The sequence below is a fragment of the Camelus ferus genome, chromosome 25 (genome assembly GCF_009834535.1).
Source record: "Camelus ferus isolate YT-003-E chromosome 25, BCGSAC_Cfer_1.0, whole genome shotgun sequence".
Classification (NCBI taxonomy): Eukaryota; Metazoa; Chordata; class Mammalia; order Artiodactyla; family Camelidae; genus Camelus; species Camelus ferus.
Window position 1 is genome coordinate 3,213,903 of NC_045720.1, and position 15,737 is coordinate 3,229,639.

General features: G+C 55.6%; 1 protein-coding gene across 2 annotated transcripts in view; it reads left to right on the forward strand.

The window, feature by feature from the left end:
* The window catches only part of TRAPPC9 (trafficking protein particle complex 9), a 401,874-nt gene that overhangs the window by 249,799 nt on the left and 136,338 nt on the right, over nucleotides 1–15,737 (forward strand). For both annotated transcript variants that reach the window (XM_032467928.1, XM_032467929.1), the window contains one exon: nucleotides 431–541. In XM_032467928.1, coding sequence (XP_032323819.1) covers nucleotides 431–541 — 111 coding nt within the window. The remainder of the gene's footprint in view (nucleotides 1–430; nucleotides 542–15,737) is intronic.

Genomic DNA, 15,737 nt, shown 5'->3' on the forward strand with positions numbered 1-15,737 from the left:
TGCCCCGCCCAGCAGCCGCCCGGCACCTGTGGAGATCCAGGACCGTGACGCGGTCATGTACGGAATGACACTGTCCCGAGCGCCTTCCCTCTGGGTCCTGTCCCCTAGTTGTCACATGTGTGAGGCTTGGAGAACTCAGGTTACCTTCCCGAGGTCACTCATGTGTAAAGGGTTGTTAAGCATGTGTCCCAGGACCCTAACCCTAACCCTAACCCTACCCTAACCCTAACCCTGTCCAAACCCACTGTTGAGAATTCAGTTTTTTCAGAATGAGTCTCAGTAAACCTTTAGGTCCAGGGACACTTGACATTTTGCCAAATCGCACTTGTGATGTCCCCAGTCGTGGAGACCTGTGGACAGGAGAAGGTGGAGTCACTCCCCTCTTTGGCTGCCAGAAGAGTCTGAACTTCCCTTTGTCTTTGCCCCGCAGTACCCGGCAGTGCCACCTGCTCCTGGACGTCTTCAACTCCACGGAGCACGAGCTGACGGTCAGCGCCCGGGGCAGCGACGAGCTCATCCTGCACGCCGGCGAGTGCCAGCGGTGAGTGTCCCCGCGCCCCGTGCTCCCTGTCCCTGCCTTCATCAGCCGCTCGGGCGACTCTGAAGTAATCCTGCCCTTGAGACCCTAGAGGTGGGCAGTCTGGTACAGTCCTTGTTCAGGTTCAGTGAGAGTCTGCGTGGCTTGAGATTGGAGCCAAGTGTAAAGTCAAGGCAGGACTGAACGGCATCCTCCTAAGGGGGGCAGTGGTACCACAGCTACGTGTGCTCTCGGGCACCACCTCTGAGGATGCTGAGACGTCTGAGCGAGACCTCTCACTTTTCACTTCCTAAGGAAGCTGTATCTGGGGACGCAGGGTGTGGATTTGAGGGATGAATGTCAGTAGCAATGAAATGTTGCTGGCAGGAATTCATGCCACAGAAGACAGGCCAGGCTCAGGCCTCTGGGGGACAGGCAGTGTCACCCGAGCCCAGTCCTTGGTGGGTAAAGAGAGGTGGCCCCACCAGGGCCCAGCCCCGGGGCCAGCCACTGGACGTGCCCTGGCCCGCAGAGGCGCGCAGGGAGCCAAGTGGAAAGCGAGGAGCAAAGCCGGGGCCACAGAGGCCGGTCCCGAGGCAGGACTTCTTAGTGGCTTTGGGAAGCAGCTCTTCTGTGTTGGGATCCCTTCCCCAGGGCCTGGCCCACTCTCAGCTGGGACGCTCCCCAGGCCAGAAGCTGTGCCTCCAAGCCCAGCTCGGGTGTTAGGGCCGTGCCCTCACAGGGGGAATGACAGATGGGGCAAGATTCGGGTAGGATACAGTTTTCATTTTTAATTGTAAAATACTTGAAATAGACAGGAAATAACTAGACACTAGCATGCCTAAGTCTCAGGTTTGAGCACTTTGCTGTGTTTGCTCCAGATCCGTGTGTGTCTGTGTGTGTGCCTGTGTGTGTCTCTGTCTGTCTCTCTCTCCTTTCTGTCTCTTCTTTCTGTCTCTCTTTGGGAAAAAAAATGTTAAAAAAAAACAGCTGATGTGAACACCATTAGTCAGTGGGGAGGAGGGAATACAAATTCAGTCCTCAGTGAGACACCACTGCGTACTCATCAGAGTGAGGAAGATGACAGACTGACAGTATGCAAGTGACAGACTGACGATGCCAAGTGTTGACGAGGAATGTGAAGCAGCTGGAACTCTCAAGCCCTGGTGGGAATATGAAATGGTGCAGCCACTTTTCAAGGAGGTCTGACAGTTTCTTATGAAACTAAACATACACTTTTCCCCAGCAATTCTAACCTTAGTTTTTTACTTATTCAAGAAAAATTGAAACGTGTTTACAAAAAGACCTGTAAAGAACATTCCTAGCCAAAACCTAGAAAGAGCTCAGGTGCCCGTTATGGGAGAATGGCTTAACAAATGGTGGCACTTTTGTAATGGAATACTACTCAGCAACAAAAACGGACAAATTCCTAACACGTCCGTCGCCGTGGGCGAGCATTACACTCGGAACATTATCCTGAGTGCAGGGAGACTCACCCAGAATAGCACGTACCGTGTGAGTCATCCTTCTGAAATCCCAGAACAAGCAGAACTCTTCTATGGTGATACAAGCACCACGGATGCTTCTGGAGAGGCTGGGATGGGCTTTGACTAGGAAGGGGCCCAAGGGGACCTCTAGGTGATGGTCACATTATGCCACTTGATATTTGGGTGTGGGTTGCACAGCTGTTTGCAATTGTTAAAATTTAGCAGGTGTTCACTTAAGATTTTGCATTTCACTGTAAGTCAGTTTTATATCTAAAGAAAAGCTGTAAGCAGATGTGAAACTGGTGATGTTCCCGCTGAGGGATTTGAGGGTGGCATGTGGTATCTGCGCCAGCCTTTGAGATGCCTGCAAATTAGATCCATGTTGGGTAGAGGGATGGAAAGGTGGAGAGACTTGGTTGATAAAGCAAATGTGGTAAAATGTTAATTGTAGAATCTACCAGTGGGCATACAGAGTCTTCACGGAGGATTCTTTCAACTTTACATTTGAAAAGTTTCACAAGAAAATGTTGGGAAAAAATACGCAAATGAAGAAGTAGTGAGGCCGGACTCCCTCCCCCTTCCCTTCTCCACCTCCCTTGTCTTCCTCCCCGGGGGGATCTGCCCTCTGGGAGGCGGTAACATTGTCCACACCACGTTTTACCCCTTTGTTGTGTTTACAGCCACAACAAACATGATTTTCAGAGTGTCTTTTAAAATGACATAAGTGGTTCCATATTGTATGTCTTTTATAACTAGAGCGCTGTGCTCTGGAGCTGAGTACGCGTCGGGGTTTGGCCTTCTGGCCGCTCTGCATACGGGGTTCATGAACGCGCCCCGTTTGCCCGTCTCCATGCTGATTTACCACAAGGTCGCCTCCAGGGTGTTGCTGTTCAGTGTGATTATTGAGGATGACACCCATGAACACAGTCGTACCTGCGATCCGGGGCTGGTCAGTGGGAGGGCGTCGTGGCCTGCCCTTGAAAGGAGGGAATACTGCCTCCCAAGAGCTGCTGCTTCCAGCGGGTTCTCGCTGTGTGGGTGTGTCCGAGGGGCTCCGGGCTCCTCCTGCCCAGAGGCCATGGCCTTGCTGCTGACCACGTCTGGCTCCTGGGTGGAGGCACAGGCTCTTTCCTGGGGCACTGATGCGTCCCTGGGGCCTAAATTGTGGAGGAATCCGTCTGCCCCCCTTGTCTGTCTTGTCTAGATGTTTTGATGTAACCCGAGATCCCAGAGGACGTCATTCTGGTCGCCCCATGACACCAACATAAAACCTGCTTTAAAAAAATTACAAAGAGCTGAGCTTGTTCTGAGCGTGGACTCGCCCACGGCGGCGGGCGGCTGCCTGGCGCTCACAGTGCCTCTCGCACTTGACCGCAGTGGGGTGTTGTGCCGCAGGCCCTGCGTTATTAAGCTTATTGCTCAAATTCCCATTTCTCAGTGCTCCTAACTCACACATGCTTTATTCATTCATAAAATATTCATTCAATAAATATCGATACTTGGAGAACTTGCTCAGTGGTACCTGCGTCAGGCTCCAGCCACGACAAGTAAGGACCCCTCTTCCCCCAGAGTGACCATACGGTATGACGAGTGTCTCATGCAGCCGGGGCGGCCCCGCTGGTCCTGCCCGCGGGGTGTCTTGCTCTTTCGTTGGGGGGGGGGGTGAACCAGAGGTCACGCTGCTGCCTTCTTTCATCTCGGGAGTCAGCTTGGGTGCTGCTTCCACGGCCCCCACTAATCCAGTGGTGACTACTGGGAACCTCAGGAGTTTGTGGGGATGTGGGGGTCACTGCCCTTCCCTTTCCAGACCTCTCCAGCCTCGCCCAGGTCGGACACACGCTCTACCTCCCTGGAGGGGTCCCAGGTCTTTGGTCTCTTGGGGCGGGTCTGGTGGAAGGAGCGGCAGTAGGGGACTGCCTGGCAGCACCGGGACACCCCTTGCAGACCTGGCTGTGGCCCCTGTCCTTCCAGGCTCTGTCTCTGTTGCCGAACTTAAGCTTCTGTGCCCTGATTACCGAATTAAAACTTGGAGACAAGTGTTTTGGATGAAGTAGAAAAGGCAGCTTGCTTTCTCTGCCAGGTGAAGGCGGTCACAGTAGGCTAGGGCTTCTAAGGCTGTGAGCCCCCTTGGGGAGGGGTGGTGGGGAGTTTTCTAGCAAATGTCCAAGGAGCTGTGCTTCTGATAAGGTCCCGAGTATACACGGGGCTGCTGCCCTTTCCTTTCGATGCAGTCGCACTGGTGTCTCGTGGATCTGGTGACGGGGCCTCCCGTTCCTGCAGTTCTCAGACCATGTCCACCGGGCGGGGGGCCAAGGTTTGCCTCCTGTCCTGGGAGTTAACAAACCACCTCTCTTCACATCCCTGTACCTGGAGCAAAGGGTGCTCCGGGAGGGGTCTGTGGGCTTGTGCTGTGAGGACACGCGCAGTGTAACACCAGGCTGGTGTGTCGCTGTAGCCTGAGGGGAGCTGCTCGGGGTTACTGCTGTGCAGTTACAGATGTTATGCGGTTACAGATTCCTCACTGTTAATCTAATCCTTCCGTTTGGTGGTGGTTTTTAGCATCTAAAAAACTCATGAGATACCCTCATCTTGGTGCTTCAGAGAGGAGGGTCTGTCCCTTGAAGTCCCCACCGGGTCCTGCTTGGTTACACTTTCTTAGAGCCCTGTCCCTTCCCAGAGCCCTGAGCTCATCCCTGCTCCAGGGTCTTCCCGCCCCCTCTGGGAGCCAGCCTCACCACAGCCCAGGCTGCCCTCGGCCAGGCAGGCGGGCGGGCTCTGCCCGGAGGTGAGGGCCTCAGTGGTCCTCAGACTCTGGTTTGGTTTCCCAGCGTGGGCGGCAAGCCAGGTTCTCTCTGCTACCCGGGGCGTGGGTCCTGCTGGGGCGGCACGGCCTCATCTTCCGTGAAGAGCTGTGTCCCTGGAGTTAACGTGGCTCTGATGCTGCTCTTCTCAGAGCCCTGGCATCTGGGTCACGAGGCATTTGATGTCCTTCTAAGGGTGGCCTGAAGTCTGGGAGAGGCACCAACTCCAATTAGGTTGTTGGGGTCCCCGCCTCTCTGCTTCCCTCTGGGTAGAAAGGCAGGCCCAGTACAAGAGGAATGTGTCCTCTGGAACAGGGAGTCACAGTCACTGAGTGTGTTTGGGGGAGCTGGGCCCCTTAGTGCTCATGGTCGCCTCACGCAGAGAGTCTGTCCACAGTTTGTGGATAAGCAGCCGGAGTATGCTGATCAGTCATGCGGTGGAACCCACATCTGTCTGATGTCATGGATGTGCTTAGAATGGGCTGGAGGGGGTTGGGGAAGCAGGTTCTGTTCCCCCCCCTCTTTCTGCACTGTGCAGCCTTAGGTAAGCTGTGACCAGCACCGTGAGGGCCACGGTAAGGGTACAGGCCGGCAGAAGGCAGCGAGGCGGAGGAGCAGACTGGCTCCTTGGCTTCTGTGGTGTCATTAATTCATTCAACGAGCATTTCCTGAGTGGCGGGTGGGTGTGAGACAGTGAGTAAGGTCGTACTGCCTGTGTCTCTGCCATGCTTGTTTTGGTGTGGAAAAAAGTCACAGACAGGCGCTGTCATATAGTGGGAGGAGAATCAAACCCTGTAGGAAGAACGCCAACATGGGGGCTGGGAAGGCTTCCTGGAGGAAGTGATGCTAATGCAGAGTGGATGAGCAGGAGTGAGCTGGGGCCGGAGTGCGAGAGACGGCAGCCCAGGTGGAGGAGAGCGCGCCCTAGAAGGTGAGTGTGCGGAGGGTGGTGGGAAGTTCTTCAGAGGCTGACTATTTGAGGTTTTAAACTAGAAGTACCTTTCTTGTCACGTCTTAGAGATATCTTCTTAAATTTATGATTTAAAATACAACATTACAGCAAATGGATGTAGAAAATACTTTTTCCCCTTCCTCATCTCTTCCTTTAAAAGTTCTTTTTGAAATCAGTGGCTCCTCTGTTTCTGAGGCAGGGTTGGTGTGTCAGGTCTGTGATTAAGGACCGTTATGTGCCCTCTCTTTTGCCAGACGCGGCTGGCGATGCACGGTCTGTGCTGGTTACGTTGCCTGGGCGCCCCTCCCGCCCAGTCCTGACACTGAGGACGCCCTGCAGACCCGCGGCCACCTGCCTGCAGGAACACTCACGCCCACCTGTGGGCGGTGTAAAGCAGATGCTGTGTGCCGTGGCGTCTTTAACACGCAGCCTCAAGTGTGGGCGCCGCCCCCGTTTTTGGTTGTGAGCGAGAGAGGCCAGACTTGCCGAGGGCCGCGCAGTTAGTTGAAATCGGAATCCAGGGCCGCCCCGATGCCGACGCAGCTCCCGGGGTACCGCGCTCTCACTCCCGCAGATACACAAAGGGTGTCGCAATAGGACTTCTCCCCCAGCTCCTCCGGCCAGCGACACAGCCAGACTTTTTCACCCCTCCCTCGCCAGCCCCCCCTTCTCCCTTGTTATTTTGAAGCCAATCCGAGACAGTACATTATCTCACTGTAGGCACTTTAATATCCGACATTGGAGCTCTTTTTAAAAGCATGACCGCCATGCCACAGCATGTCTTAAAATGAGCAGTTCCTCAATGTCAGTGTTTATATTTCCAGTGACCTCGGGGTCCTGTTTTTAAAACACTTTTTGGAATCGGAATTCCGGAAGTTGGAAAGTCTCAAGGCCGGTTTTAACCTGTGGGCGCCCTGTTCTTCACTTCTCGCAGGCCGCCACTGCCTGAACCGGGGCCCCGGCGGGCTCGGGCCCCTGGCGGTGCTGCTGCGCCAGCTCCTCCGACGTCTTTCTTTCCCTTTATTCCTCGTTAAATGGGGAGTAAGATCTAGAGGCTTGATCACGCTCAGTGACAGATTTCTGTTTTTGCAGAGAACCTCCATCAGAAGCGCCGGTGTCTGCTGCTTCTGCTTCCACTGTCTGCAGTGGGGCCGTTATGATCAGATCCTTCCCTCTTCTGTGACCTTACACCCTGAAGGTGCATTTTCTTCCCCAGCAGATCCGTAAACATTAAGAAATTCTCTTTCTCATAAGCTCAAAACAAAGCACACGAAGGGGTAGGGGTGTTGCTCAGCGGTAGAGCACATGCTTGGTGCACACGGGGTCCTGGGTTCAACCCCCAGTGCCTCCGTTAAGGAAAAACAAAACAAAAAGCACACCAGCATTTTCTGTCTGTGGTTTGGAAAATGACCAGATGGAGTGAAGTCATTACCTGTGTGCCCTCCCTCCAGATCATCCCACTCCTCGGGTAGTGAAGGCACATCGTTCTCAGCAGCTGCCCAGGGAGAGAAATTGGGGAAATGCTGGTGTGGTTTAGGGCTCTCAGAGGCCCAGCAGGACTGGGAAACCTCACAGCTGCCTCCAGGAGCTGGCGCAGTCCTGGAGCCAGTCGCTCTGGACCTGGCAGGACTGGGCTGTGGCCCCCAGGGGAGGGACCGCATCCCCGCTCTCCCTGGGACCGTTTCAGGGCCTGGGGGCACAGGCAGGAGCAGCTGAGTTCAGCATGTTTGGGACTTTCTGCCACAGACTGGCTGGAGCAGCATGTCTGTCTCATGCTGAGCTGCTTCCTCTAACAGTAACCTAAGCTCGTAAATGTGTTTTTCCGGGACAAGGGTTATTTTCCCGTCTAACGGATAGTTCACCGCGGCTTAGGATGGGAGAGGTGTCTCAGGGACGGGCGGGTGTTTCTGTGGCCTGAGTATCCGGGGAGTGAGGACTAGTCTGGGCCAGATCTTAGAGGACCTTGGAAGCTGGGCAGAAGGAAGTGATTCATACTCCATGTTTAATGGGGGATTCGTGTTTTTGAAGGTGTCTTTGTCTTGTGGGTTTCTCCCGTTTTCACCTGCGGGATAAATGACAGCTTCCGCACTGGCTTGAAGTCCTCCCTGGGAACTGTGGTTCCCAAGTGTGGCCCCTGGACCCACAGCGACACCGTCGCCTGGGAACTTGCTAGAAATGCAGATTCTTGGGACCCACCGAGCAAGTGGTGGTGTAACAAGCCCTTGGGCGCTTCTGATGCTCAGGGAGGTTTGAGACCCCGTGTGTTAGAGAAATGCTGGGCAGTGCAGGCGGGCTGTGCAGACACCCAGGTGGCAGCTCAGGTCCTGCCCCCGAAGCCACGCTCTTGTCTGGCGCTCCTTCACCTGCAGGTCGATAGAAGGTCTTGTCTCGGGCAGCACTGGTGTCTGCTTGTAGTGAAAGGTGCCAGATCTGGGACGTAGGCCCACTCAGAACTGCCTCCCTTTTTCCTTGGCTGTGCTTCCCAACTTGGAGAGTGAGCTGCATGGGACGCTTTCAGGGGACGAGGATGGTCTTGGCTCAGACAAGTTTTGCACAGTTGGGGCTGCAGTGTCGTAGGAGGCGTTGAAATCTATAACAGCTGATCTGGGTCTGCCGATGGGGAGGGAGGGCAAGGTGGCCCCAGGAGAAGCCTGCAGGAGATGCCCTCCGCGGGGTTCCAGGCCCAGGAACTGGGCAGGGAGGGCCGGGGCGGCGAGAGGAAGGCTGTGGGAGGAGCACTGAATTTACCCCTGGGGTCCCATCCTGCCTCTGCGTCTCCAGGCCTTGTTCCCGCATCTGTAAGACGGGACGGTCCTGTGGATTCAGAAGGGATGAGTATGAAGCCCTGGGAGAGGAGTCTGTGCAGTGGGCACGGGGTATGTTTTCCTTTCCTTTTCTCTGGTGATGCTTTGGGGAGGCCGGAGCCCTGACTGGCTGGATGTCACGGAAGGAAGTTTGAACTCAAGTGCCCTTGATGGAGGAACTTAATTTATCTGTCTCCGGGAGCTTCAGTTTCCAGTCTATGTAGTGGGGACAATAACACCTACCTCTAGGGCTGCCCTGAGGCTTAAATGAAAGGACGTGGGTCTGTCCGTGGGTCTGTCCGTGGTGGGGACCCTCCCCTGCTGACCCCGCAGCTGCCAGAGCAGTCGGATGTTGAGTTTCCTGCCATCGTGGTCACGTGGCAGAGAGACTATATTTAACTTTATAGATCTATCCCTTTGGGAAGAACAAATATAAATTTTTGTTCCATGCAGAACTACCTTTTTGGTTCTACAGGTTTTGTGCTCACCCCTCACGTCAGGGTTGTGCCACGGAGGTTTTATACGCCATTAGAGGCAAGTGTGTTTGTCTCCTTTAATGTGTTTCACCAGAACTTCTCCCCGGTTTTTGGTGGCGGCACGTGGGCACGGGGAGGGGTGGCCACAGGGCGCATTGCCGACGGGGCGTGTTCTTTCGTGTGAGGGGTGTAGAGCAGGTAACTGGTACCTTCGGCGTTTGTTCAGCCTTCGGCTCGTTCAGCACTTGTGAAGTGTGTACCAACCATCCTGCCACATGGTGCTTGGTGCTGGCGAATCAGCTGAGACCAAGACACGTTCTTTGTGCCCAGAGCCACCAGCTCGCGGTGTGGGGTAGGGCAGAGCACCCCTCCCCCCGACCTTGGCGTGTGGTTGGATGCGGGGAGTGAAGGCAGGCGCTCGTCCCCTAACCAGCCCAGGGGGAGTGCGGGGTGGCTTCTCCGTGGAAGTGACCCTCAAGAGAGACTTGAAGGCCCAAGAAGGAGCTGGGCAGACTGGGGCAGATTTGGGGCAGGGGTGCTTAGGCAGAGGGAACAGCCCGTGCTGGGCCAGGAGGTCAGCACACTGGGTAGTGGAGGCTGGAGGTTGTTCAGAGCTGGAACCTAGAGGCGACTCCAGGGTGAGGCCGGAGGGGCAGCAGGGCCTGGGAGCCAAGGTCAAAGCCATGTCTGTCTCTTGAGGAGAAGGGATGGTCACAGGAGGGTTTGAGGCAGGAGAGTGTCAGATTGGCCTTTTAGGAAGTGTCTGGAAGGGGTGACAGCTGGGAGAGCCTGGATGCTGGCCTAAGGTAGCTCACAGTGGCTGCGCGGGGGGCGCCCTTTGGAGCAGAGGGGAGTCTGGATCCACAGACCCTCGGACGGAGGGAGAATTGGCAGGGCATGTGGGTGTGGGGTGCGGAGAAGGAGACGGAAGTTTCTAGCCTGGGCAGCTGGGTGGGTGGTAGTGCCGTTCGCTTGCGCAGGGGACGTGGGGCCGGAGCCAGTGGGGGAGTGCGTGCAGGGAGCAGGGGCCGTGGCCACAGGGCTGCTGTCCTTGCAGAGCAGCTGGTCCCCCTGGCTGTGTCAGAACCGCCACCCTGTGACCTTGGATGAAGAGCGTTGTCCTGGAGCCGAAGGTCTGGCCTCTGGCTGCGTCGTTCAGGCCCTGTGAATTCCCCAGACCGGCTGGGGCCTGGGTGGAGCTGATTCTAACCTGCAGGGCGCTGGGAAGGTGTGACCATTTTCCATCTCTTCCCTCTTGCGAGCGAGACCCTGGGGGGAGGCAGGGGCGAGGCACAATCTTCCCCATCTCCTGGGAACAGGCGTCCTCTACAAATGGGGCATTCCTCTGGGGCTCCAGAAGGCTCTCAGGCCCCTGGGACCTGGTCTCCCAGCTCCGATCGGACTTACAACCAGTAAACTCTGTGAGCCGGCGGCTGGCCGAGCTGGGATGCGGCCCCCTGCGGGACACTGGGTCTGCGCTTTTGTTTGGGCATAGCTGGCGCCCAGTCCCACAGCTCAGGGAAGCGCTTCCCGTGCCACCCACACCCCGCTTCTTGGCCTGCGAGGGGGACGCAGGTCCCACTGTGGGTGGAGAAGTGAAGGAGGAGGGCAGTGTCCTCGTCCGGGTCAGCGGTGTGGGGTCGGCCTGAGGCGGGGCAGGCTGGTCCCAGGGCCTGGACGTGCAGGGACTGTCCTCTGGGGCGGGGGTCTGGTCCAGGCTGTGCTGTGGCTTATCAGCAGACGGATGGTTGGCCCAGAAAAACCACTACATCCTTCCTCAGACTGCAGCTTATACATTTTTCACGTAACGAAGTACTTCAGGGTTGAAGTCTGGCCGGGAACGTGGGTAACCAGGCAGCCTCGGAGCAGAGTGTGCAGGCTGCTGGCAGCACGAGCAAAAGGAAGTGGGGCTGATGGAACGGAGCCATCTAGCCTGTGTCCGTGCAGAAAGCCCCCACCAAGTTGCACTCACTCAGAAGCCCTCCTAGCTTCGGAACCTGCCCCCGGTAGATGCCGTGAAACCAGCGCTGTCAGAGAGCTTCTCCTGGCTCCCGGAGCGCGAGCCCTGCTGCCCGTTGCGTTGGAGGGGCGGGGAGGGGGAGCGTCCGAGGCTTTCCACACAGACTGCTTGCTGACACCTCTGCATTGTATGTGGGCACGCTTTAGTCTGACCCCATTAGCAGAAGGCTTTCAGACCTCTTATATCACCCCCGGTCCTTGCATTACCCCTGCATGCCAACTGAGGAGACAGGCTCGGTGAGGTCAAGCGACCCATCCCTGGTGACTCGGCCAGTACGTGCCTGAGCCAGGGTTAAACCAGGGTCCTGAGGCAGCCACCGAGGTGAGCTCCCTCCCACTCAGTAACAGTGTCCACCAGCCACGTGATTCCAGAGGCCAAGTCCAATTGCCCCCTCCTGCCGTGTCATCCCGCCTGACAGATGAGCACAGAGATTCCCATATGCCCTGTCCCTCCCTCCGCGGCCTCCCCGTTATCAACACCCACAGCAGGGCGCGCGTTTGCTACAGCGGGTGAACCTGCGCCAACACAGCTTCGTCACCCAGAGCCCATGCTTGCTACCAGGGCTTCCTCTCGGTGGCGTGCGTCTTGTGGGTTTGGAGACGTGTGGAACCCCGGCAGCATCCTGCAGGGCAGGTTCACTGTCCTGAACACGCGCTGTGCCCTGCCCTCTAACCCTGGGCCACCCTGAGCTTTTTACTGCCTCCTAAGTCCTGCCTTTCCCAGAATGTCGTATTGTTGGAGTCGTACAGGATGTAGCCTTTTCAGGTTGACTTCTGTCACTTAGCAATATGCAATTAAGGTTCCTCCATGTCTTTTCATGGCTTGCTAGCTCATTTCCTTTGAGTACTGAATAATAATCTGTTGGAGGTACCGCAGTTTATTTATCTGTTTCCCTACTGAGGGACATCTTGGTTGCTTCCAATTTGGGCACTTAAGAGTAAAGCTGCTGCAAGTACCCTGCGCGAGTTTTTGTGCGGACGTAAGTTTCCACCTCCTTTGGGTAAGTAAATGCCAAGGAGGGTGAGGGCTGCATCTTATGGTATGAGCCTGTTTATTTCTGTCAGGATCAGCGTGCGTTTTAAAAAGCCAAAGACAACGCATGCTTTTTTGCCTCTTTGATCATCCAGTTTCCAGTTATTGTTCCATAGCAGAAGGAACAGAAAAGGAAGGAAAGAAATACTCTAGTGAAACAACGTATGGTGTGTTGGGGGCTGGGGGTGTCCTGCTCTGTCTTTGTGGAGGGCCCTGGCCGCCGGTCTTCCTCAGCACCTCCTCGTCCTGAGCACCAGCCCCACCCCCCGCCCCGGGGCTCCAGCCCTCCAACAGCTGCGATGCTGTTGTTTGCCTGTGTGTCTCTCTCTGCCCTGGGAGCCACCCTGGGGCGGGGGTCACGTCCTCATTGTGTCTGGGTGCCAGCTCCTAGCTGAGTGCCTGGCCCAGTAGGGACTGGACTGAATCACTTTCTGTATCATTGAATTTAGGCTAAGTCACTCTGCAGAAACAAAAGACTCAGAACCCTAGTTACTTGGTACAACAGAAGGATGTGTTTCTTGTTCAGGTTTCATATGCGTCACCGGTGGGTTGAGCTCTGCTCCGTTTGCTTTCATTCGTGACCCATGTCCCTTGGAGACATGCCAGTTGTGTGGCAGGGGTAAAGAGAAGGGGCCAGGCCACGTGACAGCTCAGGAGTGTCCTGCTTAGACGTGGCCTGTGTTGCTTCCTCTGTGTTTCATTGGTCAAACAAGTCACAGGACAGCCTGAGCCAGGAGTGACGAGGGCGGGCAGCCCTGCAGGAGGCGTGTCAGGGCTGGGCCAGTGCAGCGGTCCAGGTACCTCCCTTGCATTTAGAGAGACTCCCGCACTTTTCTGTCTTCATCTTCACTGTTTTGCCCTCTTTTCAGGACGGTTGCCTGTTTCCTATGGGAACATGTCATGTTACAGCGGACCCTGCAGCCTTTCATTCGTTCCTCCATTCATTCAGAAGACGTGACCAGAACGCCCACCGTGTTTGTAGCAGTCTGCCGTGTAGTACGGAGAAGGGGGCATAGTTGTCCCCACTTAGCCTGCATGCCACACGTGTGCACTCAGCCTGGAAGTGAACCCCTTGTTACCTTAATTGGGTCCATTGAGCACCCGTCACACTCATGCTCCTCCGGCTGGAAAGGCCAGTCTCTGCTCCCAGAGGGCTTTGTCGTGGGGCATCAGAAAGGGACTGTGTGTGGCCGGCCTCGTGGTGCTGGCTTTAGAGACTTGCTTGTTTAGCCTCAGCCGTCTGAGAGCAGGCGGCCCGTGCCTGTGCGGTAAAGGGGGGCCGTGTCTGTGGCCCATCGGGGAGACTGGGCTGGCGGGGCCAGAGTCCTCACGTTCCCTCCCCGCACACGCAGGAAGCCCGGGTGAGGCCTGCGATGCGGGTCATCTGGCGTCTGGTGTCCTGCTCTGGGCCGCATGGCACGACCTCTGCACACGTCCAGCTTCCCAAGCCAGGGCCCTCGTCTCACCTGCCCTAGAACCCTCGCTGTAATGCAGCGCCTGGCCTGGAGGGGGTGCTCCCCGGTATTGGGTCGAGATCGACTCTCTTCATGGTCTCCTATGAGCATCATGTTAAAAAATTATTTTTTCAGGATTGATGTGTGCCTAGGACCTTTTTCTCTTTAAAAACCTCCCTCTGAGAGAACTCAGGGTGCTGAGCTAGGAGGCCTGGAGGGAGGTGCACGGTCCTCCGAGATGCCGGGCCGCCCTGCTACTTCGTTGCTGCGCGCTGGTGGTCAGGTTGAAGGCAGCTCTTTTTCTCCAGTTAGTCGTCCCTCGCGGACCTGCTCTGCATTCTGCACACAGACTCCTGACTTAACAGGGGGCTCCTCTCTCCCCTGGGTTCTTCCGTGCTTTTTATGAGTAATTGCGTTGTTGGTATTTGCTCCTTGTGTTTTGGAAATGTTCCTGGAAGAGGGAAGCAGAGGTTGTGGTTGATGAATGCTGATGGACACCTTGAGGGGGGCCTAGCGGCCGGGAGGCGAAGCTGCTTTGCTTGGGGAACCTTGGTTCTGGATAAACATTTCTGACTGTTGAAAATTTATGAAGGCATTGTTTCTGCTGAACGGGACCTGAGGACCACCATGTTGGCCTTGTGCTGCAGCCTTGGGCAAGGGACTCCAGCCGCCTCTGCCCCAGAGGTGTGTACAGACCCGTCTGTTCAGAGGAGATGGGGCCTGAGGACCCACAGCTTCACCCCGGCGTTTAGCCGAGAACAGGCGATCTTCAAGGGTGCTGTGTAGGGAGAATCTGAGACCTCCAAGAGAGCAAGCCACTGCAGCTACAGAAGGCACTTTTCAGACTGTGCGAGAGCATTCCTTTAAAAAAAAATTTTCTGTTTAATTTAGGTGCTAAGCCTTTGAAACCTGGTGTGCATTTCACACTCTAGCACATCTCGCTGCAGACCAGCCACATTTTCCTTAAGTTATTTTGTTGTTGCTTTTGTTGGGGGGACAGAATTAAGTTTATTTATTTATTGGAGGTACTGGGGGTTGAACCCAGGAACCTCATGCATGCTAAGCACGTGCTCCACCACCGAGCTATACCCTCCCCACTATACAAGAACATTCTTAAGAACCCTTTCTAAAGGCCTGAGTGTCTGAGGCTCTGTCCTAGGTGCTGAGGGTCTCAGACGAATGCTCTGGGGTTACTGGTGGTGCAGGAGGGAGCGCCCACTCTAGGTTACCTCCGGCCTGGGCAGCTCAGAGCAGGCAGAGCCTGGGGCCCGCGGCAGAGAGCGCCCTCGCCCTCACCCGCCCTGATTTCCTTGGATCAGCATAACGTGAAGCTTCCCTCCAGGCTCAGTCCCGGGGAGGAAATCCGTTGCTGTTTGAGTAATTTTATGAGCCGCATTCTTCTGCTGCTTTCACCGAATAATCTTCTCAAGTGTGTCTATTAATAGCACTGGGGTCAAAGTTCCTTGGTAGAAATGTTTAGTATTTTAGAGAAATTAAAAATCCAGCTTCTATCAAACATTGCTTTTCCCAGAATTTGCCGAGTGCTTGAAGCCACACAGTCTTGCCATGTTTGTTTTTCTTATTGAATCTCTTCCATGTTTTCTTAAATAACTGCTCTTAGTATCATTTTGGCAATGCAGTTCTTCTGAATATTTGTAATGATTATTCTGAAAAATACTTCTTAACTCCACCCAACTTTGGAACCTTTAAGTTGGAAGGGGGAGGGGTTCTCTGAGATCCTCAAAGCCCTGACCCCTCATTGCAGGTGGGGACCCTGAGGCCACTGAGAAGGCAAAGTGGCCTTTTCAGGATCTCACGGCCACATGGGAGAGCCAGGCTAGACTTGGTGTTCTGGTTCCCAGACCCCAGGGCTCTGGTGTCTTATTAGCAGTGGGTGAATCAGGTGTCTGAGGGAGAGGGCACTCCCGGGATCAAGTGTAGATCGATGCTCCGTGCTGTCCCCTTCCCCTGCGGGAACAGTTGTCTCCCTTCTGTCTGCCTGGAAAATGTGTCCATCCTCCCAGACCCCGTCCAGGCATCCTCTCTGCCAGAGGCCTGCCCGACCTCCTAAGAGACCTCCCTCCTTCTCTTGTCCTGCAGATCCTGGCACCTGCCTGGCTGTTAGACTCCACTCTGCCATGACTGTGTGTCTACGGGTGTCTCTCCCCAGGAGGTGGGGGCTCCGGGAGCGGGG